Source organism: Oryzias latipes, chromosome 1 (genome assembly GCF_053564925.1).
Source record: "Oryzias latipes strain Hd-rR chromosome 1, Olatipes_Hd-rR_3.1".
Classification (NCBI taxonomy): domain Eukaryota; kingdom Metazoa; phylum Chordata; class Actinopteri; order Beloniformes; family Adrianichthyidae; genus Oryzias; species Oryzias latipes.
The window spans coordinates 27,948,634-27,967,145 of NC_136237.1; the positions used below are offsets into that span (position 1 = coordinate 27,948,634).

General features: G+C 39.8%; 2 protein-coding genes across 5 annotated transcripts; one reads left to right on the forward strand and one right to left on the reverse strand.

Annotated features, from left to right (window-relative positions):
* Positions 1 to 2,971: 2,971 nt before the first annotated feature.
* Positions 2,972 to 4,904, reverse strand: LOC101163546 (uncharacterized). Its single transcript, XM_004065885.5, has 4 exons — positions 4,293 to 4,904; positions 3,367 to 3,496; positions 3,204 to 3,278; positions 2,972 to 3,120 (listed from the first exon to the last, which is right to left on the reverse strand). Exons 1-4 carry the CDS (start codon positions 4,796 to 4,798, stop codon positions 3,010 to 3,012), a joined length of 822 nt encoding a protein of 273 aa, XP_004065933.1. The 5' UTR covers positions 4,799 to 4,904; the 3' UTR covers positions 2,972 to 3,009.
* Positions 4,905 to 6,191: 1,287 nt separating this feature from the next.
* LOC144994510 (beta-galactosidase-like) lies at positions 6,192 to 12,970 on the forward strand. 4 transcript variants are annotated; one of them, XM_078952498.1, is made up of 16 exons: positions 6,192 to 6,385; positions 6,734 to 6,903; positions 7,001 to 7,151; positions 8,670 to 8,730; positions 8,804 to 8,898; positions 8,973 to 9,153; positions 9,336 to 9,394; positions 9,473 to 9,594; positions 10,284 to 10,324; positions 10,402 to 10,514; positions 11,100 to 11,174; positions 11,272 to 11,361; positions 11,439 to 11,552; positions 11,713 to 11,844; positions 11,973 to 12,212; positions 12,460 to 12,970. In XM_078952498.1, exons 1-16 carry the CDS (start codon positions 6,323 to 6,325, stop codon positions 12,712 to 12,714), a joined length of 1,962 nt encoding a protein of 653 aa, XP_078808624.1. In that variant the 5' UTR covers positions 6,192 to 6,322; the 3' UTR covers positions 12,715 to 12,970. The 4 variants fall into 4 exon arrangements, with proteins under 4 accessions (XP_078808624.1, XP_078808644.1, XP_078808635.1 ...); XM_078952518.1 differs by having other exon boundaries at positions 6,212 to 6,385; positions 6,816 to 6,903; positions 6,981 to 7,151; XM_078952509.1 differs by having other exon boundaries at positions 6,214 to 6,385; positions 6,816 to 6,903.
* The last annotated feature ends 5,542 nt before the right edge of the window (positions 12,971 to 18,512 follow it).

An 18,512-nucleotide genomic window follows, 5' to 3' on the forward strand; every position in this document is an offset into this window, starting at 1 on the left:
TAGATTTGTCACTGAATGTATGTTCTGTGTGAGAAAGAAGCAGAGATTTAATGTGAAAGCATGTTACTTAACGATGGTTACTTTGCCACTTACATTGTTAAATGTCGTCCAGAAAAGAAAGTTCTTTGTAATGTAGTCAGCAGCTGACACCTTCCTGCCATTTCTGCCTTTTTGTTTTTTCATTCTGATGATCTTTTTTCTTCACCTGAGCTTCCTGACTTGCCTCCTCTGTAATGCACCGAGCCCTTTTGAAGTGCCAACTAAAAAAAAAAACGTTAAATGTAAGAATGCATTTTTATTTCTTTTCTTTTTTTTAAGAGGGAGTCCTTGTGAAGTATCCTCCTAAAAACCGGACTGAATCAGTCATGAATACATGAATGTCTTCCCACAGCTGAAATCATCATTGACGTCAGTGTTAAAAATAGTCGCACAGTTAGGAACACGGTCTCACAATGACAAAACCAGCGATTTGTGCCCAATGAGAAGGCGTGAGCGATGCTCTGAGGTGTTTGTGTGACGGTTGGCTGGGCCAGGAACGCCTCTCCCAAATTAGGGAGGAGGATAAAAAGAGACAAAAGTGGTCCTTTTCTTTTGCAGTTGAGTTTGATCGTATCTTCCATTACTTCTTTTTATTTATTTTCACTGCCTTCTTGAACTGAACCTTTCTTCTGTGTGTTTGGTTATATTTATTTCTGGGTAGCTTTTAAAAACTCTCAAATAACCTGCCCCCCCCCACCCCCACCCCACCACCACCTTGTCCAGGCACCCCTCTTCCTTTCTTTTTGTATTTATTTTTAACACTGATTGTTTGTGAACCCTCACAGACATTGTTTGTAAAACTAAGAATTCTGCAGCAGAATATTTTTGAACACAGTTTGCTGTACAGTATTTGTAAACTATTTTTGTATATTGCTATTTGGAAGAAATTAATATGCATTTTCTTTTCTTGTTTTTGCTAATTTTGTGTTTTCTTCATTTAATATAAAATGTTGCATGTGACTGACTTGAAATGTAAATAAAAAAATTCCAAATTTTGGAAGTATTAATTCTGTTCCTTTCTTTGCATGAACAGTAATGCATTTATAAAAATGTATCTGAGGTTACAAGTGTTAGATTACTGAGTCCAAATTTTATCAATTTCTCGTTAGCATTTTAATTTGATTATACGGTAGCTGAACTGTAACTTACAACAAGATTGAGTGAAACGTTTAGCAGCTAATAAACCAAGAAGTCTTTCAGAGAAATTGCATTTTTCTTTACTCCATTTTTAAAGAGGATTGTGGTTCAACAGCACCCCCTTGTGGCTAAATGTTGTAAGTGGCCCGTTGTAATTCTATTACAATTAACCCTTGTGCTATCCTAGGCACTTTGACATTGGGAGTTGGGTCATCTAGACCCACTACACAGTGCGCTGAACCTTTTTTCTTCAATGATTTGTGATCTTCACTGGTGTCCATGGATTACATGTAATCTGTCCACCTTTATCCACCTTTGGCATGGTAGGGAGAACATGTCAATGTAAGGGTGGGGTCATCTAAGATAGCACAAGGGTTTTTAAAGGTGGTATTTGAATATAATTTGTTCGCATGGCAAAATCTTAACCCTCATGCTATCTTAGATGACCCCACCCTTACATTGACATGTTCTCCCTACCATGCCAAAGGTGGATAAAGGTGGAAAGATTTCATATAATCCATGGACACCAGTGAGGTTCACAAATCATTGAAGAAAAAAGGTTCAGCGCACTGTGTAGTGGGTCAAGATGACCCAACTCCCAATTTTAGAGTGCCTAGGATAGCACAAGGGTTAAACTGAGTTTGGCAGAACTCTTGCAGCTCAAAGGTCATTTCAGTGAAACCAGTCATTGAGCCATCCTCATCACAATACTCCACTGCTGCACAGTTGACCACATTCATTCCAAACTGTTCAATTGATTCATTGATTTCACCCTTTTTTTTAATAGTCTAATGATCCCTAGATGAGGATGTGTGTTTGTGAATTTGTGTGGCCCTGTGATGGAGTGGCAAACCATCCAGGGGGGTACGCGACACCAAACATCACGTGATATACCCCGCTAAAATTAAACCCAAACAAGGGGAAACGGTCCAATGAAGGGACAGAAGAGGAACCTGCACCCGCTAAAAAAGGGAAATCTGCCTTCAACAGGCAGCAGTAAACGTGCCTTGCTTTGTACTGGTCCGCGGTGACAAAAAGGTTGGGGACCACTGTCCTAAATGTTTTCCAACCAACCTGCCATTGAAGCTCCTTATTGGCTAAACACACCTGATCCAGGTCATCAGCAGCAAATAAGGCAGGGTTTCTGGAAAACCAGCAGGACACCGGCCCTTGAGGCCTGGATTTGGGGAACCCTGGCGTAAAGAATTCAAATGAATTTAGAAAACAGATGGATGATTTTTATTTATTTATTATAATTTAACATTTTTACCACATTTATTTTAGTACTGGAATCCCTTTAACCCTTCAGCCATGTGGAAGTGCGTAATCGTGGGTGAATGGGACTGTGACTAAATCGCTGCATAGACGGGATGTAAGAATACCGGTAAATAAATTGTTAAAATATGCCATCTGTTCTGTTTTTTGGTTTAACTTAAACATTTTTTTTTTCCATTTTCACATCTCAGGAACATCTTCTATACCAAAATGTGTAAAGGTTGAAGCTTTTACAGAAATTAGAAAATAGGTTGAAACATTTTTTTATTATAAACCATATTTTGAATAAAGTTCTTCTTCAACATTCAGTTTCTTATGGCAACTACTTTTTCTGTAAATATTTGTTTCTTACTAGATAGAAATTTGACACCACCCCACCAAAAAACAAAAATAATTGTAGAATTATGCTTTAAGAGTGACTTTCCTCTGAAAATAAAGCAGAAAGCATCTCTTTCTGGCTTATGAACAGCTCCAGTCGGATCAGTCAGTACATTTGTAGTAAAACTACAAGACAAAACAGTGGATTTCATGGCAATTTAATGTTTACATTAAATCGTGTTAAATATTTGTGTGTGTTTTGGTGTTTGAATTTGAAGCCAGAGTGTCTCTCTTCTCGATTTTGCGGAGCTGTTTCTTCTTCATCCTCTTGATCTTAGCCGTGTTCCGGATCTATGAAACATATTAGGGAGAAGGTTGGCATGTTTTATAAAGCAGATGCGTGAGAATCAGAACGGAGTCTGCTTCGGACGTACCACTTGCACAATCTCTGCTTTGCGTTCGTTCTCTGCGCGGCGTTTCAGGTTTTCTTCCCTTCTCTTCCTTTTTTCCTAAAGAAAACAGAACAGAGCAGAGTTTGTTGGAGGGGCCACAGCATGGACCCTGCAGTGCTTCAGCACACACACGCCTTCACGTTACCTCCTTCTGTCGTGCTTTCTCCTCTTTAAGCTTCAAAGAATACGCCTTCACCAGCTCCTTTTCCCGCTTGGCCTCCATCTTCTTCTCCCATGAGGAACACAGTGGTTTGTCTCGCAGCAAAGCAGAGAACCTGGACGAAAAGCGTCCCATCACATTTGTGGAGACAGACATTCAAATGGATCATTGAGAGGAACTCAGCAAAAGAAAAGTATAACATTTACAATTAAATGAACAAGGAAAGAAAATGTTTAGATGTTTGTAAGAAGTTAAATAAGAAAATGTTCTTTTTAAGAAAACCCTTAGTTACAAAAAAACGCTTCCTCAAACTAATCATTTGTGGCCTCAAATTTGTATTTTGCGCGCTTAAATGAGTGTTTAGTAATTCATGACCATGAATAAACATTTGATTAGCATTTTGTAGGCACAAATAAGTAATTCATGGCCAGATATTAACCCTTCTATTTGCAAGTGAGTATTTTGTGCCTTCAAATTTCCATTTTGTGGCCAAAATTAAGTACTTGATGGCAACAAAAAATTAACATTTTAACAATTTGACCACAGAAAAAAGATTTTTGTGCTAAAAAATTGGTAGCTTGTGTAGTCAGATTTGCATTTTGCGGCCACAATTAAGCGTTTCACGGCCAAAAAATTTTGTCAAAATTTTGTCAAAATTGCATGTGGTCAAATGAGCATTTTGTGGGCATAAGTTAGTGAGAATTGAAGATATTTAAATACTAATTTGTAAACAAATTAATACTAATTTACAACATACCAGTTAGTGGCCAAAAACGAAAAATTTGAGGAGTAAATTATTCTTATTGTTATCATGTCTAGAGCTCCTTCCGGAGCCCCACATTCTAGGAAGTGTTCCGTCAGATGGGTGAAGGTTCAGAAGAGAACAAGCAGACAGACTTTTTGCTCCTCACCGCTGTTTGTTTCGGTCCTTCCACACTCGTCCTGATTTGGGTTTTCCCAAAGGAATGACTGCGCTCTGCTTGACGTTTGGAGCAGCAGGAGGAGGTTTCTTCTTCTTTTTCTTTGGGATGGTTTCTGAACTCGCAGGAGGAACCGTTTCTACAGGCTCGTATTTTAGCACGTCATGGTGGTCTCCGCTAGCTTCATCGCCGGCTGCTTCCCCCACCGGCTCCTCGTTGTGGTTTTCTAACTCTGGTTTCGTTGACCCACTGCAGTCGTCTTCGAGGGGATCACCGGGTTTGTTCTCTGGTCCTACCGTGTTTTGTGCCTCCACTGCCGGCAGCTCTTGGAGGACAGAGCGCCTCGTCCTTCTGCTCGGAGTCTTCACCGAGGCGGCGGGAGTGCACAACCTGCGGCCACTCCTGGTCCGTCTCGGCTCCTCCTGGACCGGCTCCTCCTCGTGTCCTCCTTCGGGAGCGGGATTTTCTTCCACCGTGGGCTTCACTCTCTTGGGCATATTGTCAGTTTTGCGGTCAATAACATAAAAACTGTGAAAAACTTTACCCACGTGGGTCCAGACTGTACTTTCCTGCCATACGTCATTCTGTTTCCGGGTTTCAACGTGAGATGTGAAACAAAAGTACGCATTACTGCCACCTACAGGTGAGACAGCGAAGGTGCAGCCTGCAGTTGGCGTTTGTAGAGACTATGTATGAAGTATTCAATCCTGCACCAATACAAAACCTGTTAAAACAGTCTAATTTAAAACATCAAAAAGAAGGTTATTATTATAATTAGTGTTTTTGTTTTGAGTTAAAGTGCCTTTATTCTTTCTTTTAACCTGGAAAATCAATAATCTATTGTTGTTTGACTCAAACAAATTTGGACAAGGTATGGAATGTCTTGTGCACTGACCATATATGATGGTCATGTATGATGTTCTGTATTTACAGTATTTGTCAATAAAGTTCATAAATAAAAATACCGTTAGAGCACTGTAAAGCAGCACAAGGAACAAATGCAGACAAACAAACTGTTATAAAATAACTGTTATCAATAGACATTAAGGTTATAATAATGGCTTTGAAAAAAACCAAAGAGAGGCAGTGACGTAATCAAATTTAAGTTTTGACCGAGAACAAGTACGGACAGATCAAATGTTCTGTGATACCAGAACAAACACTAATAGACTTTATCATAACTCTCACATGTCTTTTGTCTATACACTTTCTTTTAAACTGGAGAAAATGTAAACATCTTTTCAAATCATTCTTTTGTGGGTTCCAAAGTTTAACACAATATTATAAATAAATAAATGCATAAACAACACATTTGTTTTAAAGTAGTGCGAGCAACTGTTACTTGAAATCAAACACTTTTTAATTTCAGTTTTTCATTTTCTTTTGTTAAATATTTTCAATTATTTCAAAAAAAGGTTCATGTCATCTGCAAAAAGACAAGATTCAGTTTTTTAATAAAAATAGCTAGCTATTACTTCAATTAAAAGCAAATATATAAAAAATAATTTAATGATTAATTCCAATGTAATCGATATAAATGTATTTGGTTTTATCTAAAGTAAAACCTGCATATCCAAGCCCATTGCTAAAAAAAAAAAAAGCAGGCAAGACAAGGGGAATAGACTGTATGAACGTCATTTAACATTTGGGTAATCTTGTGCAATAAGAAGATCCATAAATTGGAAGCTATTTTTTTACATGCTATTCATTTATTTGTTTGTTTATTTTTACCACATAACAATTCTTCAACATCTTTGAGAAGTATACACCTCGTGTGAAAGGTAAAAATAAAATGAAAATCTAAGACTCGTGTTTGGGGAAAAGAAATTGCAAAATAGTGCCACCGTGCGGTTGCATTAAATCACTGCATCAACATGTCACGTGATTTTACTTCCGCGTCTCGTGATGCCGCTCTGCTCAAAACACAGCACTCAGGAAATTCAGTTCCTCAGCGGTTCTGTCGTTGGGAGTTTTGATTAAACAAAAAAGGTTATAAACAGAACGGAGCAGCAGAATTCAAAATGAGACTGATCTTGTCTTTGTTGAGACTTAGCTTCCTGCTTACGGTGTTGTCTGTACAACGGGTAAGTTTAACTTTACATTGTAGTTCTCCAGGTCTATCATGTTGTTCTGTTTATTAAGGATGTGTGTATACTGTTAATATAATTAATACTATTAAACAAAGCTCTGGGGTCGGTTTTTATATGTAAAAAGATAGTATTGTGTTTGCTTTTCATTTAAATATTTGTATTAATTTCAAATATGTCATTTAAAAGGCTTAAAATGGTTTTAAAGAATATTCAGACAAAAAAAGCGTACACAATTTCAATTTAATGTTTTTTTCTTTAGTCATTTCCTTCATCAATAAACATTTCTCCCTGTAGTTGCTTTATAATGTCTCGTGTTATTTTTCGTAATGTTGTGACCTGCAGCTCTGGGCAGCACCTTCATTCAGCCTGGACTATAACGCTGACTGCTTCCGTAAAGATGGCCAAAGGTTCCGCTTCATTTCAGGAAGCATCCACTACAGCAGGATCCCCAGAGTCTACTGGAAAGACCGACTGGTGAAGATGTACATGGCCGGGCTGAACGCCATCCAGACGTGAGTTCCTCTCTGCACTCGGAAATCTGGTCTGTGAGTGGCTGACACACTTTTTTGGGGGGGATTATAAATGTCAGGGGTCAATCTTTGGATGCAGGTACATTCCCTGGAACTACCACGAAGAATCTCCTGGCATGTACAATTTTAGCGGGGACAGGGATGTGGAATACTTCCTGAAACTGGCCCAGGACATCGGCTTACTGGTCATCCTTCGGCCAGGACCCTATATATGCGCAGAGTGGGAGATGGTGAGTGAATCGCTTTGAGTATTTGTCTTTGCAGAGTCTAGAAAAGAAACAGAAATTGTTTTTTTTTTCTCACAGCTGACAGACGTTAAACAAATGAGCTGTAATCATAAAAGCAGAGCGAACATGAATAAAGTTCAATCTAAAGTCTCATGGTGTCACATGATGGTGTTTTTTTCAGCCAAGAAGGCGTGCTGTTAAGGAAATATAATGGAAAAGATGATCACTTTTTAAAAAAGACCACACAATGCTCAGCTCTACTTTAATAGTGAGGGGCCTAACAATGTTAAGTTAATTAAAGTCTTAATTGTCTTTTGATCTATTGTAAAAGTGTCCCCAGTGGTCTTTTTATTGTGATTATGATGTTTTTAGTCAAAAGAAAAAAAACTTTTATTTTCTGGGACATAGTTTCTACAAAGCTGCAATAATTCATCAAAATTTCTCCTCTGAGTTGTGGGCGACAGCCGATGGTGCAGAGCAACCCCGCCCTCATTTCCCGTCACCCATAACCAAGAGCTATCCGTTTACACCAGGGGTGTCAGACTTCAGGCCTCAAGGGTTGACCTCCTGCTGTTTTTTTTAAGAAATCCTGCCTTATCCACAGTTGATCACCTGGATCAGGTGTGTTTTGCCTATATGGAGCTGCAATAGCAGCATATTTGGCTAAAGTCTACCACACCAGCTATGGAGGGCTGGAGCTTGACAGCTGTGCTTTACACACTCTCCTGCTAGTTTACAGCCCCATTACACCCCCAACCTAACATCACTGGTCCAACAAAAATGGCAGAAAACATTGGATCTACCCAGCCGTACAGTTAGTCAGCTCCGACAACGAAAATAAAGACAAACATGAATCTATTTGTCTGCAAGTGGATGCATCAGAATGGAGCGGAGCAGGGAGCTTGTGTTCCGCCTAGTTTATTTCCTACGTAACAAATACTTTATTTCTTCACTTTTCTTGTCTGCTCTGAATGACTTGAATAAAGAAATACTAAGAAATACTTAATTTTGTTTATATAATTGTTTCCATCATGAGAAAAATACCTCAAGATCATGTTAAAAACATCAAAAAACAATAGTCATCTGAGTGGATCTTTAAGCAGAATTTTTTATGCCGCTTGACTTTCTATAAAACCTCATTTTTGTAACTTTGTTTGGGAACAGATGCTTGCTGCACAAGATTCCTCAGAGTTATATGCTTGTAGTTGATGGCTGTTCTAAGCTAACATCTCTGAATCCGCAGGCTTTTTTAATTTATTTATTTTAATTGTATTTCAAAACCTGATCTACTCACATTTTCTACAGATAAGATATAGAACAGGTTTTGAGCAAGTGGAATGTCATTGGTTAGTTAAAAAAGGAGGAAATAAATATAGTTCATCATCTTCTGAAAGGCATAAAGGTAGTCACGTTTTTTTCAGCATGCTGCACTCTTTTTTTATTTGAAAGGTAAATCATTTGCAGCAGAGATCTTTGCTTTTGATCTGAAGCTTTATTTGTTTGTTTCTACCTCTCCAATAGGGCGGCCTGCCAGCCTGGCTTCTCAGTAAGAAAGACATTGTGCTGCGATCTTCTGATCCAGGTGAGCATCAACCTCAAAGAGACAACTTTTGAGCCCAGTCATCACCTCTGTAACCGGCGGCAACCCATTCCAGATTACGTGGCAGCTGTGGATACATGGATGGGGAAGTTGTTGCCCATGATGAAGCCCTACCTCTATCAGAACGGCGGCCCCATCATTACTGTTCAGGTGGGCGAGATGTTCCTGCGCACCGCCTGAGTTCAGAACTTGGAGGAGGATGAGACTTTGTATTGAATGTTTAGGTGGAGAATGAATATGGCAGTTACTTTGCCTGTGACTACAACTACATGCGCCACCTGACCAAGCTGTTCCGCTCTCACCTGGGGGAGGACGTGGTTCTGTTCACCACAGATGGCGCTGGCCTGAACTACCTGAAGTGTGGCGCCATACAGGGCCTGTATGCCTCTGTGGACTTTGGTCCAGGTCAGTGCTCACCTGTATTCTGCAGATTACACATGACTATTGGCAGAGTGCTGCAATAAGAGTTTTGTTGGAACATTTGGCTTCCTGCTGGTGTTCAAACTGGCTCATTTTTGGAGAAGTCACACACAGGAAGAAGAAGAATAAAAAAAGTAATCGTTATCTTTGCATTCTGGCTTTTCCAGGTTCAAATATAACTGCAGCCTTTGAGGCACAGCGCCATGCTGAGCCTCATGGACCTTTGGCAAGTGTCTCCCACCTTTTGATTTTTGTGTTTCAGTTGAATTCTTACAACACGAATCATCATTGTCTTCCTCCACAGGTCAACTCAGAGTTTTACACTGGCTGGTTGGACCACTGGGGATCTCGTCACTCGGTTGTATCCCCAGATTTGGTGGCCAAGTCCCTCAACCAGCAGCTGGCAATGGGAGCAAATGTCAACATGTGAGTCTTTGCTGTGCTGAGTTGCCAATTATCCACTAAGATACAGGATTAAACTTGGGGTTTCTGGAGAAATCTCCGAAGACGTATGTGATCACAGATTTATTTACTCGCAGTTTGCTGCTTTAAAGACTAAACGATAAAGTCCCACTTCGATCGTCTTTTGATCCATTTTGAAACCCTACTCCCACTTCCCTTCATCCATCTTTTTACACTCTCTCCCGCTGGCTTACAGCCCTTCACAACCCCAATATAACATTACCGGTGCAACCAAAATGGAGAGCAATGTCAGAGCTATCCAGCCCTACAGTTTTGAGGCGGATTCCAGCGTGCACGAGGAAAAAAATGATGTGCACGGATCCAGTCATCTATAAGTGGATGCATTAGAATGGAGCGAAGCAGGGAGCTTGTGACCTGCCAATTGCATTTTCTACTTAAAAAATACGATATTTTCCAAAGGCATTTCTCATCTGCTCCTGATTCCTAACGATTGGAATAAAGAAATGTTTCAAAATGGTAATTTTAGCTTAATTGTCCTAATATGTGTCAGAAAATGCCACAAAAAAAGCTACAAACATCATTTTCATCGGAGTGTGTTTTCAAAACCTGTTGACAAATTTAGGGCAACCAGGCTTTTTCCATCCATCACAGATGTTTGTATATTTTAGCCTCTTGCCTTCCCTCTCCTACAGGTACATGTTCATAGGTGGAACAAACTTTGGCTATTGGAATGGTGAGTGTGCTGTACGTAAAAACCACATGAGTTTGAAGTAACCCCCTACCACAGGGTCACCGCTATCTCACCTCCAGGTGCTAACTCACCTTACAGTGCACAGCCCACAAGCTATGACTATGACGCTCCGCTGACGGAGGCAGGTGACCTGACCGAAAAATACTTTGCCATCCGAGAGGTCATCAGAATGGTGAGAACAGACAGTCATCTATCAGCATGATTGACCGTATAAGAGAACTGGACTGAGCAAAGAAAACGGACTATTTTCAGTTCCAATGAAATGACGTTAGTTCAGTCACCACCATGTTGGAACCAAACAGCATTAGTAAGCAGTGATTTGTCCGCGTCAGTCTGAGTTTCTATGGCAACCACCCTGGACAATTAATTGTGAGCCTGTTGGAAGTCCACACCCCTTCCACTGAAAGGGGGCTTCACGAAATCTGTCAATCAAACATTTTGAATGTTGGACGTGAGGCCACCTGCTTTTATTGAGGCATCTGATTGGCTAGTTTATACTTTGAATAACTTGCACTGCCGAAGAAATATAGTGAAAAAATATTAGGATTAGCAAGGACATGTTAAAAAGTTATTGGCACAAGAATACAATGAGTGAGTAATAGCTGTTTATTTCTTAATCTGTGGGATTTTTTTGGCTTTGAGCAGAGGGTACTTCCTGTTTGGAACACGAGAGGGGAGGGGTCACTCAGTCCAGCTGTCATATACAGTCAATTTTCATCACAGATACACTGTTTCACTAAAGATGTTCTCATTGTAGTATCGGAGAATCCCAGAGGGACCAGTTCCACCGTCGACCCCCAAATACGCATACGGGGCCGTTACCATGAAGAAGGTTGGATCTCCGTTCCGGTATTTAGTTCCTGAACATTTTAGCTTCGAATTTCTGTACTTACTCTTTGTACTTACACTATGATCCTCCGTCCCTTTAGCTGCAGACAGTAGCGGACGCTCTGGAAATCTTGTCTTTCTCTGGTCCTGTCAAAAGCACGTATCCTCAGACTTTCATAGATTTAAATCAGGTATTCTTAAAAAAGATGTTATTCTTCAGCTTTCATAAATAAACTTGGGCTTGTAATGATTTTCTTTCTACCTCTAGGCTTATGGGTATGTTCTTTACAGAACCACATTGCCTGTGACCTGCAGTGAGCCCACGCCCCTGTCATCTCCTCTAAATGGGGTTCACGACAGGGCGTATGTTTCTGTAGATGGGGTGAGTCTTGTTCTTCACCATCAGATGTTTACAATGCTTTTCTATGCTTTTCTTAGATATTGTATGACATAAAGGATTTTCGATTGGTATTAAAGTTTGTAGTATTTTAAAATTTATGAAATTCTGAGGCACTTTCTTTCTTTTAATATATGCTCCAAAGGTGGCTGCAGGAATCCTTGAAAGGAACAAAGTCATAAGCATCAATGTGACCGGGAAAGCTGGCAGTCAGCTGGACATGCTGGTAGAGAACATGGGCCGGATCAACTACGGGAAAGGCATCAACGACTTCAAGGTTCATGAAAATGCATTTTCAAGCCTAAAGATCCACTGAATGGCCTTTTACCTCTGTTGAACTGACAAAAAGTGAGTAGATAGTCATTAGAATTTTTCCATTTTTTAACTGCTGTCATCGGATGTCAGGGTTTGGTGTCCAACCTGACCTTGGGCAAGGATACACTCACTGGCTGGACCATGTATGGTCTCAGCATAGATGATGCTGTCAGCCAGGGCCGTCTTGGAGAAACACCTTCTGCATGGGCAAACCCTCCTCAGCCTGCCTCTCTGTCCACACCAGCCTTCTATGGAGGAAGCTTCATAATTCCAGACGGCATCCCAGACCTCCCCCAAGACACCTACATCAAACTGCCCAACTGGAGGAAGGCATGTTCAGTCTAGTCTTTGTACCTAACGGGTATTTAGAGGATTTGTTTTCTTTGTTTATTTTAGTCTTTTAGGATAGAAAACATCTTAATAGACAAAGGATGAAGCAGCTCTGAATAAAGATTTGTCAATCAGTTGTCAATGTTAAAAGAAAATAATGATTTCTGAGTTCTTTTGTTTGTTTTTTTCATTCATTTTACACTTGATATGACAGAATCAGAATCCCACTCATTCTGTTTATTTTTAGGGGCAGATCTGGATTAACGGTGTTAATTTGGGACGTTACTGGCCGGCTCGAGGGCCTCAGATGACACTCTTTGTGCCGGTCAACCTTCTCAGCACAGCTGCACCCAACAACGTGACCGTCCTGGAGCTCGAAGGGGCTTCCTGCAATCCCCAGCCGTGCACTGTGGAGTTCTCTGCCACTCCCATCCTTAACGCCACAGTCCAGTCCGAGGATGAACAGCACAGGAGACTCTTTGCAAAGGAAGATTTACTTTGATAACAGGGGAACTTTGCTGCAATAAACAACCCAGTTTGCGCTAAACTTTTTTGTGAGTTTAATCAGTTTGAATTTTTATGTAGGATTTTAATTGAGGGAAAATCTTTATGTCAAAGTCATTTGTGCGTGCCTACCTCACTGATTGTGCATCCCCTGTATTGTCTCTCACAGTGTTTTTCTGCAAAAAGCCATTTCATATTACCTTGAAGTCCATTTAAACAAAGTTTTCTATTCAAAATAAACAGGAATATATGTTTCCAGGTGTAAATAATTCATTTTTTTGGTCAAACCTAGATATTAACCCTTGTGCTATCTTAGATGACCCCACCCTTACATTGACGTGTTCTCCCTACCATGACAAAGGTGGATAAAGGTGGAAAGATTTCATGTAATCCATGGACACCAGTGAGGTTCACAAATCATTAATTAGTAGGTTAATAATTATTTTTATTGTTTGCAAAGCTTTTGTAACCCTTGTGCTATCCTAGGCACTTTAACGTTGGGAGTTGGGTCATCTAGACCCACTAGACAGTGCGCTGAACCTTTTTTCAATGATGTTGTGGGCTGACGCTCTCCAGTTAGCTGTGAAGAATCCCCAAAGGGTGAACTGACTTATATGTTGCTGATGTCTGATGTTCTTTCAGAGACCTGTGAAAAGGTTATTTTCAACAACAGAGAAAAATTATCAAAGTTCTTTTTTGTTTTGTTTTTGAGAGTGCATGAATGCAAATACCTGGTTTTGGCTACCTGTAAGAAAACACTTGAAGTATTGTGCATTCCCTCAGCGGGTGCTATTCGGTGTTCTACGCCTTTGGAGGCCACCCATTTGAAGACTTGGAGAAGAAGGTAGGTAAGGAATAGCTTAGATCTGGTCATTCAAGCCCGGGTGGAGTAGCAAATGTTCAAACGAGAACTTTGAAGGCGTGGTAAAGAGGAAAAACATCTGATTCACAGTTTTGATTATAGTTGTTGTCACTGATGATGTCTTATGGGGCAAAAGGAAAGAAATAAAGAAAAAGATTGCTTGTTGAAATTACAGGGAGACTTGTTATGTTAAAATGAGAACAATAAACACATCAACACAGTGGGTTTATAGAATTTGATAAGTCCAGCAGACTTGGACAGGGTTCAGGTGGTGTGGTGGCAGCACAGTCTGAATAAGGTTGTATTCAGACTGGACACATTTGATTCGTTTATAGTGAACCAGAGTTCCTTTCCCTCGATAATCCATGACAAATTTCCAGTCTGAATACACAGAAGAAAACCCTGAAGCAGGACCAGAAACCACTTTTAAAGTTTTATAAATGATGACTAAATGACTAAATGCTGGTTTGGAAGATAAAACAGAAATAAAACGCACCAACCATGTGATGGAAAAACAATTGGGGTTTTGACAGCTAGACTACATGTTTTTTATTGTTTGTTTGGGTAGAAAGCTTTCATGTTTTCAGCAAAAACTGAGGACAATGTTTCCATTTTTACACTTAAAAGGTTTTTGAAATCTCAGGATGTTGCACGACTATCTTGGTTAATGTATCTCTATAACATCACGTTTCACTAAAAAGGAGGATGTGTGTTTTAATGACAGGGGATTCAAGCTGCTCTCAGCTTCCTGGCCCTGGCTTAATGTGTATGCAGTATTGGTTGGACGGTCCATACCTCACTTTTAGGAGAAGCGCTATTATGTCTGTTTTGGCCGTGGATCAGAGCTCTCTTAATGCAGAAATCCTATAAGGATCTTGAAAGTTTACAGTTCACATGTGTTTGGCAGATTTGAAAAGGCTTTTTGAGCCTGCCCCTTAGGGTTTCTTGGTAGGTATGCTTTGGAAGTAGGAGATTCATTGCCTGCTTTTGGGAGCAAAACAAACAGAGGAGGAGTTTGGTTTGCATTGCCAGCGATAAATCAGACATGGACTTATAATTATTGTTTGTCATTCAGTCTATTCGTGGCAGAAGGGTTTGGAATCCTGTCTTCGTTGCTCTTAGATAATATGCTTCTATGGTTTCCTCCAGCCCGGACCTCCACCTCTCACTGGAGTGTATGAAAGAGCTGGGATTAGAAAAAGGAACCCTAAGTCCAAGAAAAAGGTCAAAATTCCACTCTCAGAAATGTACCATTTACTTGGCTTGGTATACTTGGGTATTTTATGCTCTATTTGACATAGTTAGGGCCCAAGCACGTAGTGCAAGGACCATAATGTATTTGTAATGTTTGTTAGGGCCCACGCACGAAGTTCAAGGACCCTATTGTATTTATAATGTTTATTATTAGGGCCCGAGCACGGAGTGCAAGGACCCTATTGTATCTGTAATGTTTATTATCAGTTTTGTTCTTTTTATTCTTCCGACAAGAGTCACCTTTTTGAGGCCTGTAACATACCTGAAAACTCACCAAAGTAACCCTAAGTCCAAGTCCAAGTCCAAGAAAAAGGTAAAAATTCCTCTCTCCATTTACTGGAGCGTCTCTGTTCCTACCCCCACCTGCAGCCATGAGCTGGGTTGAAAGGAACAGTTCAGATCATAGATTCACAAAGCCAACATTAAGTTTTCTTCACAAGGAGGCGGGGGTCTCCCTTTATAGGGAGACAATTTGGAAGGGGACTCAGAATGGAGATTCTACTCATTCTACTCATACTCAACGTGTGCAGCAAGATGCTGGGGATTTTCTACTAGTCTGTGGTAGCAGCACCATGTTCTCCTCTGTGGTCTGCTGGGGAAGCAGCATTGCAGTCAGTGACGCCAACAGACTGAACAAGCTGATCAGGAAGGCGGGTTCTGTCATTGGCTGCAAACAGGAAACATTTGAAGCAGTGATGGATAGGAGGTCACTGAACAGACTCCTTTCAATCATGGACAACCCAGAGCATCCTCTCCACCCTGTTCTGGACAAACAGCAGAGCTCCTTCTCTAAGAGGCTCAGACAGCTCCGCTCCAGACTGCCCGGTACCAGAAATCCTTCATACCCAATACAATAACCCTGTAATAACCGTTGCACATTTTTTTATTACCTATTTATTTTTTTTTCCATTTTGAACATTTCTTTTGCACATCTTTTTACCTTCACTGTTATGTAAATAGATTTTTAAATTATGCTACCTTGTTGTTTGCATTTATGCTACATTTTCTTTGTTCTTGTTTTTTATATTGTTCTTAGTCTTTTTTTTTTCCCTCTGCTGTCAGTTGCTATGGTAACAAACAAATTTCCCACGTGTGGGATCAATAAAGTAATTCGGATTCTGATTCAATGACATATTTAGATGTAAATATGTCATTCTTGCTTTATTTTGGGCATTTGCAGGCCTCGCACTAGAACAAACTTCCCCTAGAGATTTGACAATAATGACTCCAAACTCCGGTTTTGCAAACTAGACCCATGTCTGATGTTATATCGCGAAGCTTTTAAATTTTTCTCAGCTGTTGGACATGACAAGTTGTTAAAATAATACTAATGAACTTAAAAAAAAGAATTAAAAACTTCCAGCAACTAGATTTTGTCTGTTTTTAATTCTACCCCTTCCTACTTTTTGATCACACATTATTTTTGCATTGAAAACTAAACCTACAATCAATACAAAAATGACTTGTTTTTCATAATGGATTATGTCAAGAAACCAATTTGATGATTTCATTCACTTTAGTCCTTCCTACTTTTTATGCTCTAACACCGCGATCCCCTATATTTTTTCTCCTTTTTTTTTTTTTTTACTTTTCTAATAATAATGTCTAAACTTACTATCCTAACTGGCCTACAACTAAAAACGGTACATTTATTTGGCTAATTTTTTAAGGTTCCCTGCCCGCTTCATGGATGCCAAGATAGAAAGCCGGTTGGGTGGTTTTGTAGCAGGGTCCGCTAGAGTTATTCTTTTCCCTATACACACCAGAGGTGACGTGTCCTGACTCATTCCTGTTACCGACACTTTTGGGTCTTTGCCAGTGGAGCTGGTTTGTGGATATGTGAGCTTTCTATGGTTATAGGAAGTGCGGGCTGGATTTCCGTACTGTACGGAAGGCAGTTGATACGGGTCCCTAACAGGGGTAGGTCTCTTGTGTACCACCGTTTGTATTCTGTGCTCTGCTCTGGTGACAGTTCCACAACTTGTTTGAATTGTCGCATCCCTTTTAGTTTGTTTAGTTGGAGGTTTTGACAAGTTTAGCTGAAAGGGTTGTTTTGTCTTTCCCATTCCCCCTTTCATGACACCACTGTCTCTTTTTCTCTTGGTGTCATCGAGTTTCTCTTGATGAAGGAATTCCTTTGGGCCCTGTTGATGTTCCTTCTCAGAACAAGGCTCTTCATCAGAAAACTTTTTCCTTGTCAACTGAACCCCTGCTCCAGGTGCCACCCGCCTTGGTCTATAATGTGCTCCTTCATTTTTGCGACATATATGTAACAGGACATTGCCATATATGTCTTTGTAGCAATGTGCATTTGTTGGCTCCATGTTTTTCTTTGTTCGTGTGAGGGATTGCGCGTGCACCTATAAAAAAAATGTTTTTTTATTGATTTCCAGAAGGTCTATATGTAGAATTTTAACTATTATCAGAGGATGTCATTCTGTCAAATTCTGACACTGGATTACATGTAATGATGTCACAATATTAATATGACATCAATGATGTGTCTAATGTCATCATTGTGACTCATTGTGACATCAATTTAATTAAGTGTAATCAGATTGTAATGATGTCATATCTGATGATGTCACAGTTCACCTTAACCTGATTTAGGCCACACACTGGTTTAATCATATTTATCAACTATAGTCCTTCAGGAAAGGCCAAAATAACTGCACCTGAAAAACAAAACAAGAACAAAAAAACTTTAAGATTAAAATTTTAATTAAGTTCACTGCTCTCCTACAAAAAAAACAACAACTTATAAATACTTTTATGGCATCTATTATTACATTTTTTTCCTGGCTAAAAAGAAAAACATGTAATAAAATCCCACATTTTATCTGTGAAGTTTTCTACGAAGATTCTGTCTGAAGATTAAACAAACGTTAGCGCCACATTTACAGCATGAATGATGTTAAGCTAACATCACTGTCTGCAGCAGAAATTCACATAAACGATCACAAACCTGTTAGCATCTGGTCTGTGGCAGTCATGTATGGAAAATTCCAGAAGGAGGGCCGACTGTGTGCTTTTGTTGGTCCAATCAGCATGCAGAAGTAAACTAAGCTGCATAGCGATAGGGGGAAGTGAGGTGCCTACAATTGAAAATTAAACACTAATCCCGTTTTTTGGAGGGAATTTTGTATTTTAATTCCTGAGTTGAGGTAACGACTAGTCGATCCCATATGTAAAAGAAATAAAACAATATTGCATTAAAATAGGCAAAAGTGACAAATTAAACTACAGTACATCACACTACATTAAAGAAACTGTTTTTGAAAATTATAAGTGGTTTTTGTTTTTCTCTTTTTCATTTATGTCCACAATCACACACCCACGCACTCTTACACCTATGGACAATTTAGAGTTGCCAAATGACCTATCAAACATGTTTTTGGATGGTGGGAGGAAGCCGGAGATCCCGGAGAGAACCCACACATGCACGGGGAGAACATGCAAAGTCCACACAGAAAGGTCCCCCATTGATGTTCTGTTCCAGGTCCCCCAGCCAGGACTTGAACTGTGGCCGTCTTGCTGTGTTTTTTTTCTTCTGTAGAAACCCAAATATCTTTTGAAATATAATAGAGCAGATAAAAAAAAATCAGGCTGGCTAAGCTTCATTTTAGTAATAAGATTGCCGAATATTCACTAAAGTTAGATACATCTACGCAATAGTTATT

Bases quoted from the DNA above. Each gene is read 5' to 3' on its own strand.
- LOC101163546 (XM_004065885.5), bottom strand. From the start codon at position 4,798: ATGCCCAAGAGAGTGAAGCCCACGGTGGAAGAAAATCCCGCTCCCGAA. The intron at 3,279-3,366 runs GTAACGTGAAGG...TGTTTTCTTTAG, and splicing joins AGAAAGCACGACAGAAGGAG to GAAAAAAGGAAGAGAAGGGA. The intron at 3,121-3,203 runs GTACGTCCGAAG...TATGTTTCATAG, and splicing joins AAGCAGAGATTGTGCAAGTG to ATCCGGAACACGGCTAAGAT.
- LOC144994510 (XM_078952498.1), top strand. From the start codon at position 6,323: ATGAGACTGATCTTGTCTTTGTTGAGACTTAGCTTCCTGCTTACGGTG. The intron at 9,154-9,335 runs GTCAGTGCTCAC...TGGCTTTTCCAG, and splicing joins CTCTGTGGACTTTGGTCCAG to GTTCAAATATAACTGCAGCC. The intron at 10,325-10,401 runs GTGAGTGTGCTG...TCTCACCTCCAG, and splicing joins AAACTTTGGCTATTGGAATG to GTGCTAACTCACCTTACAGT.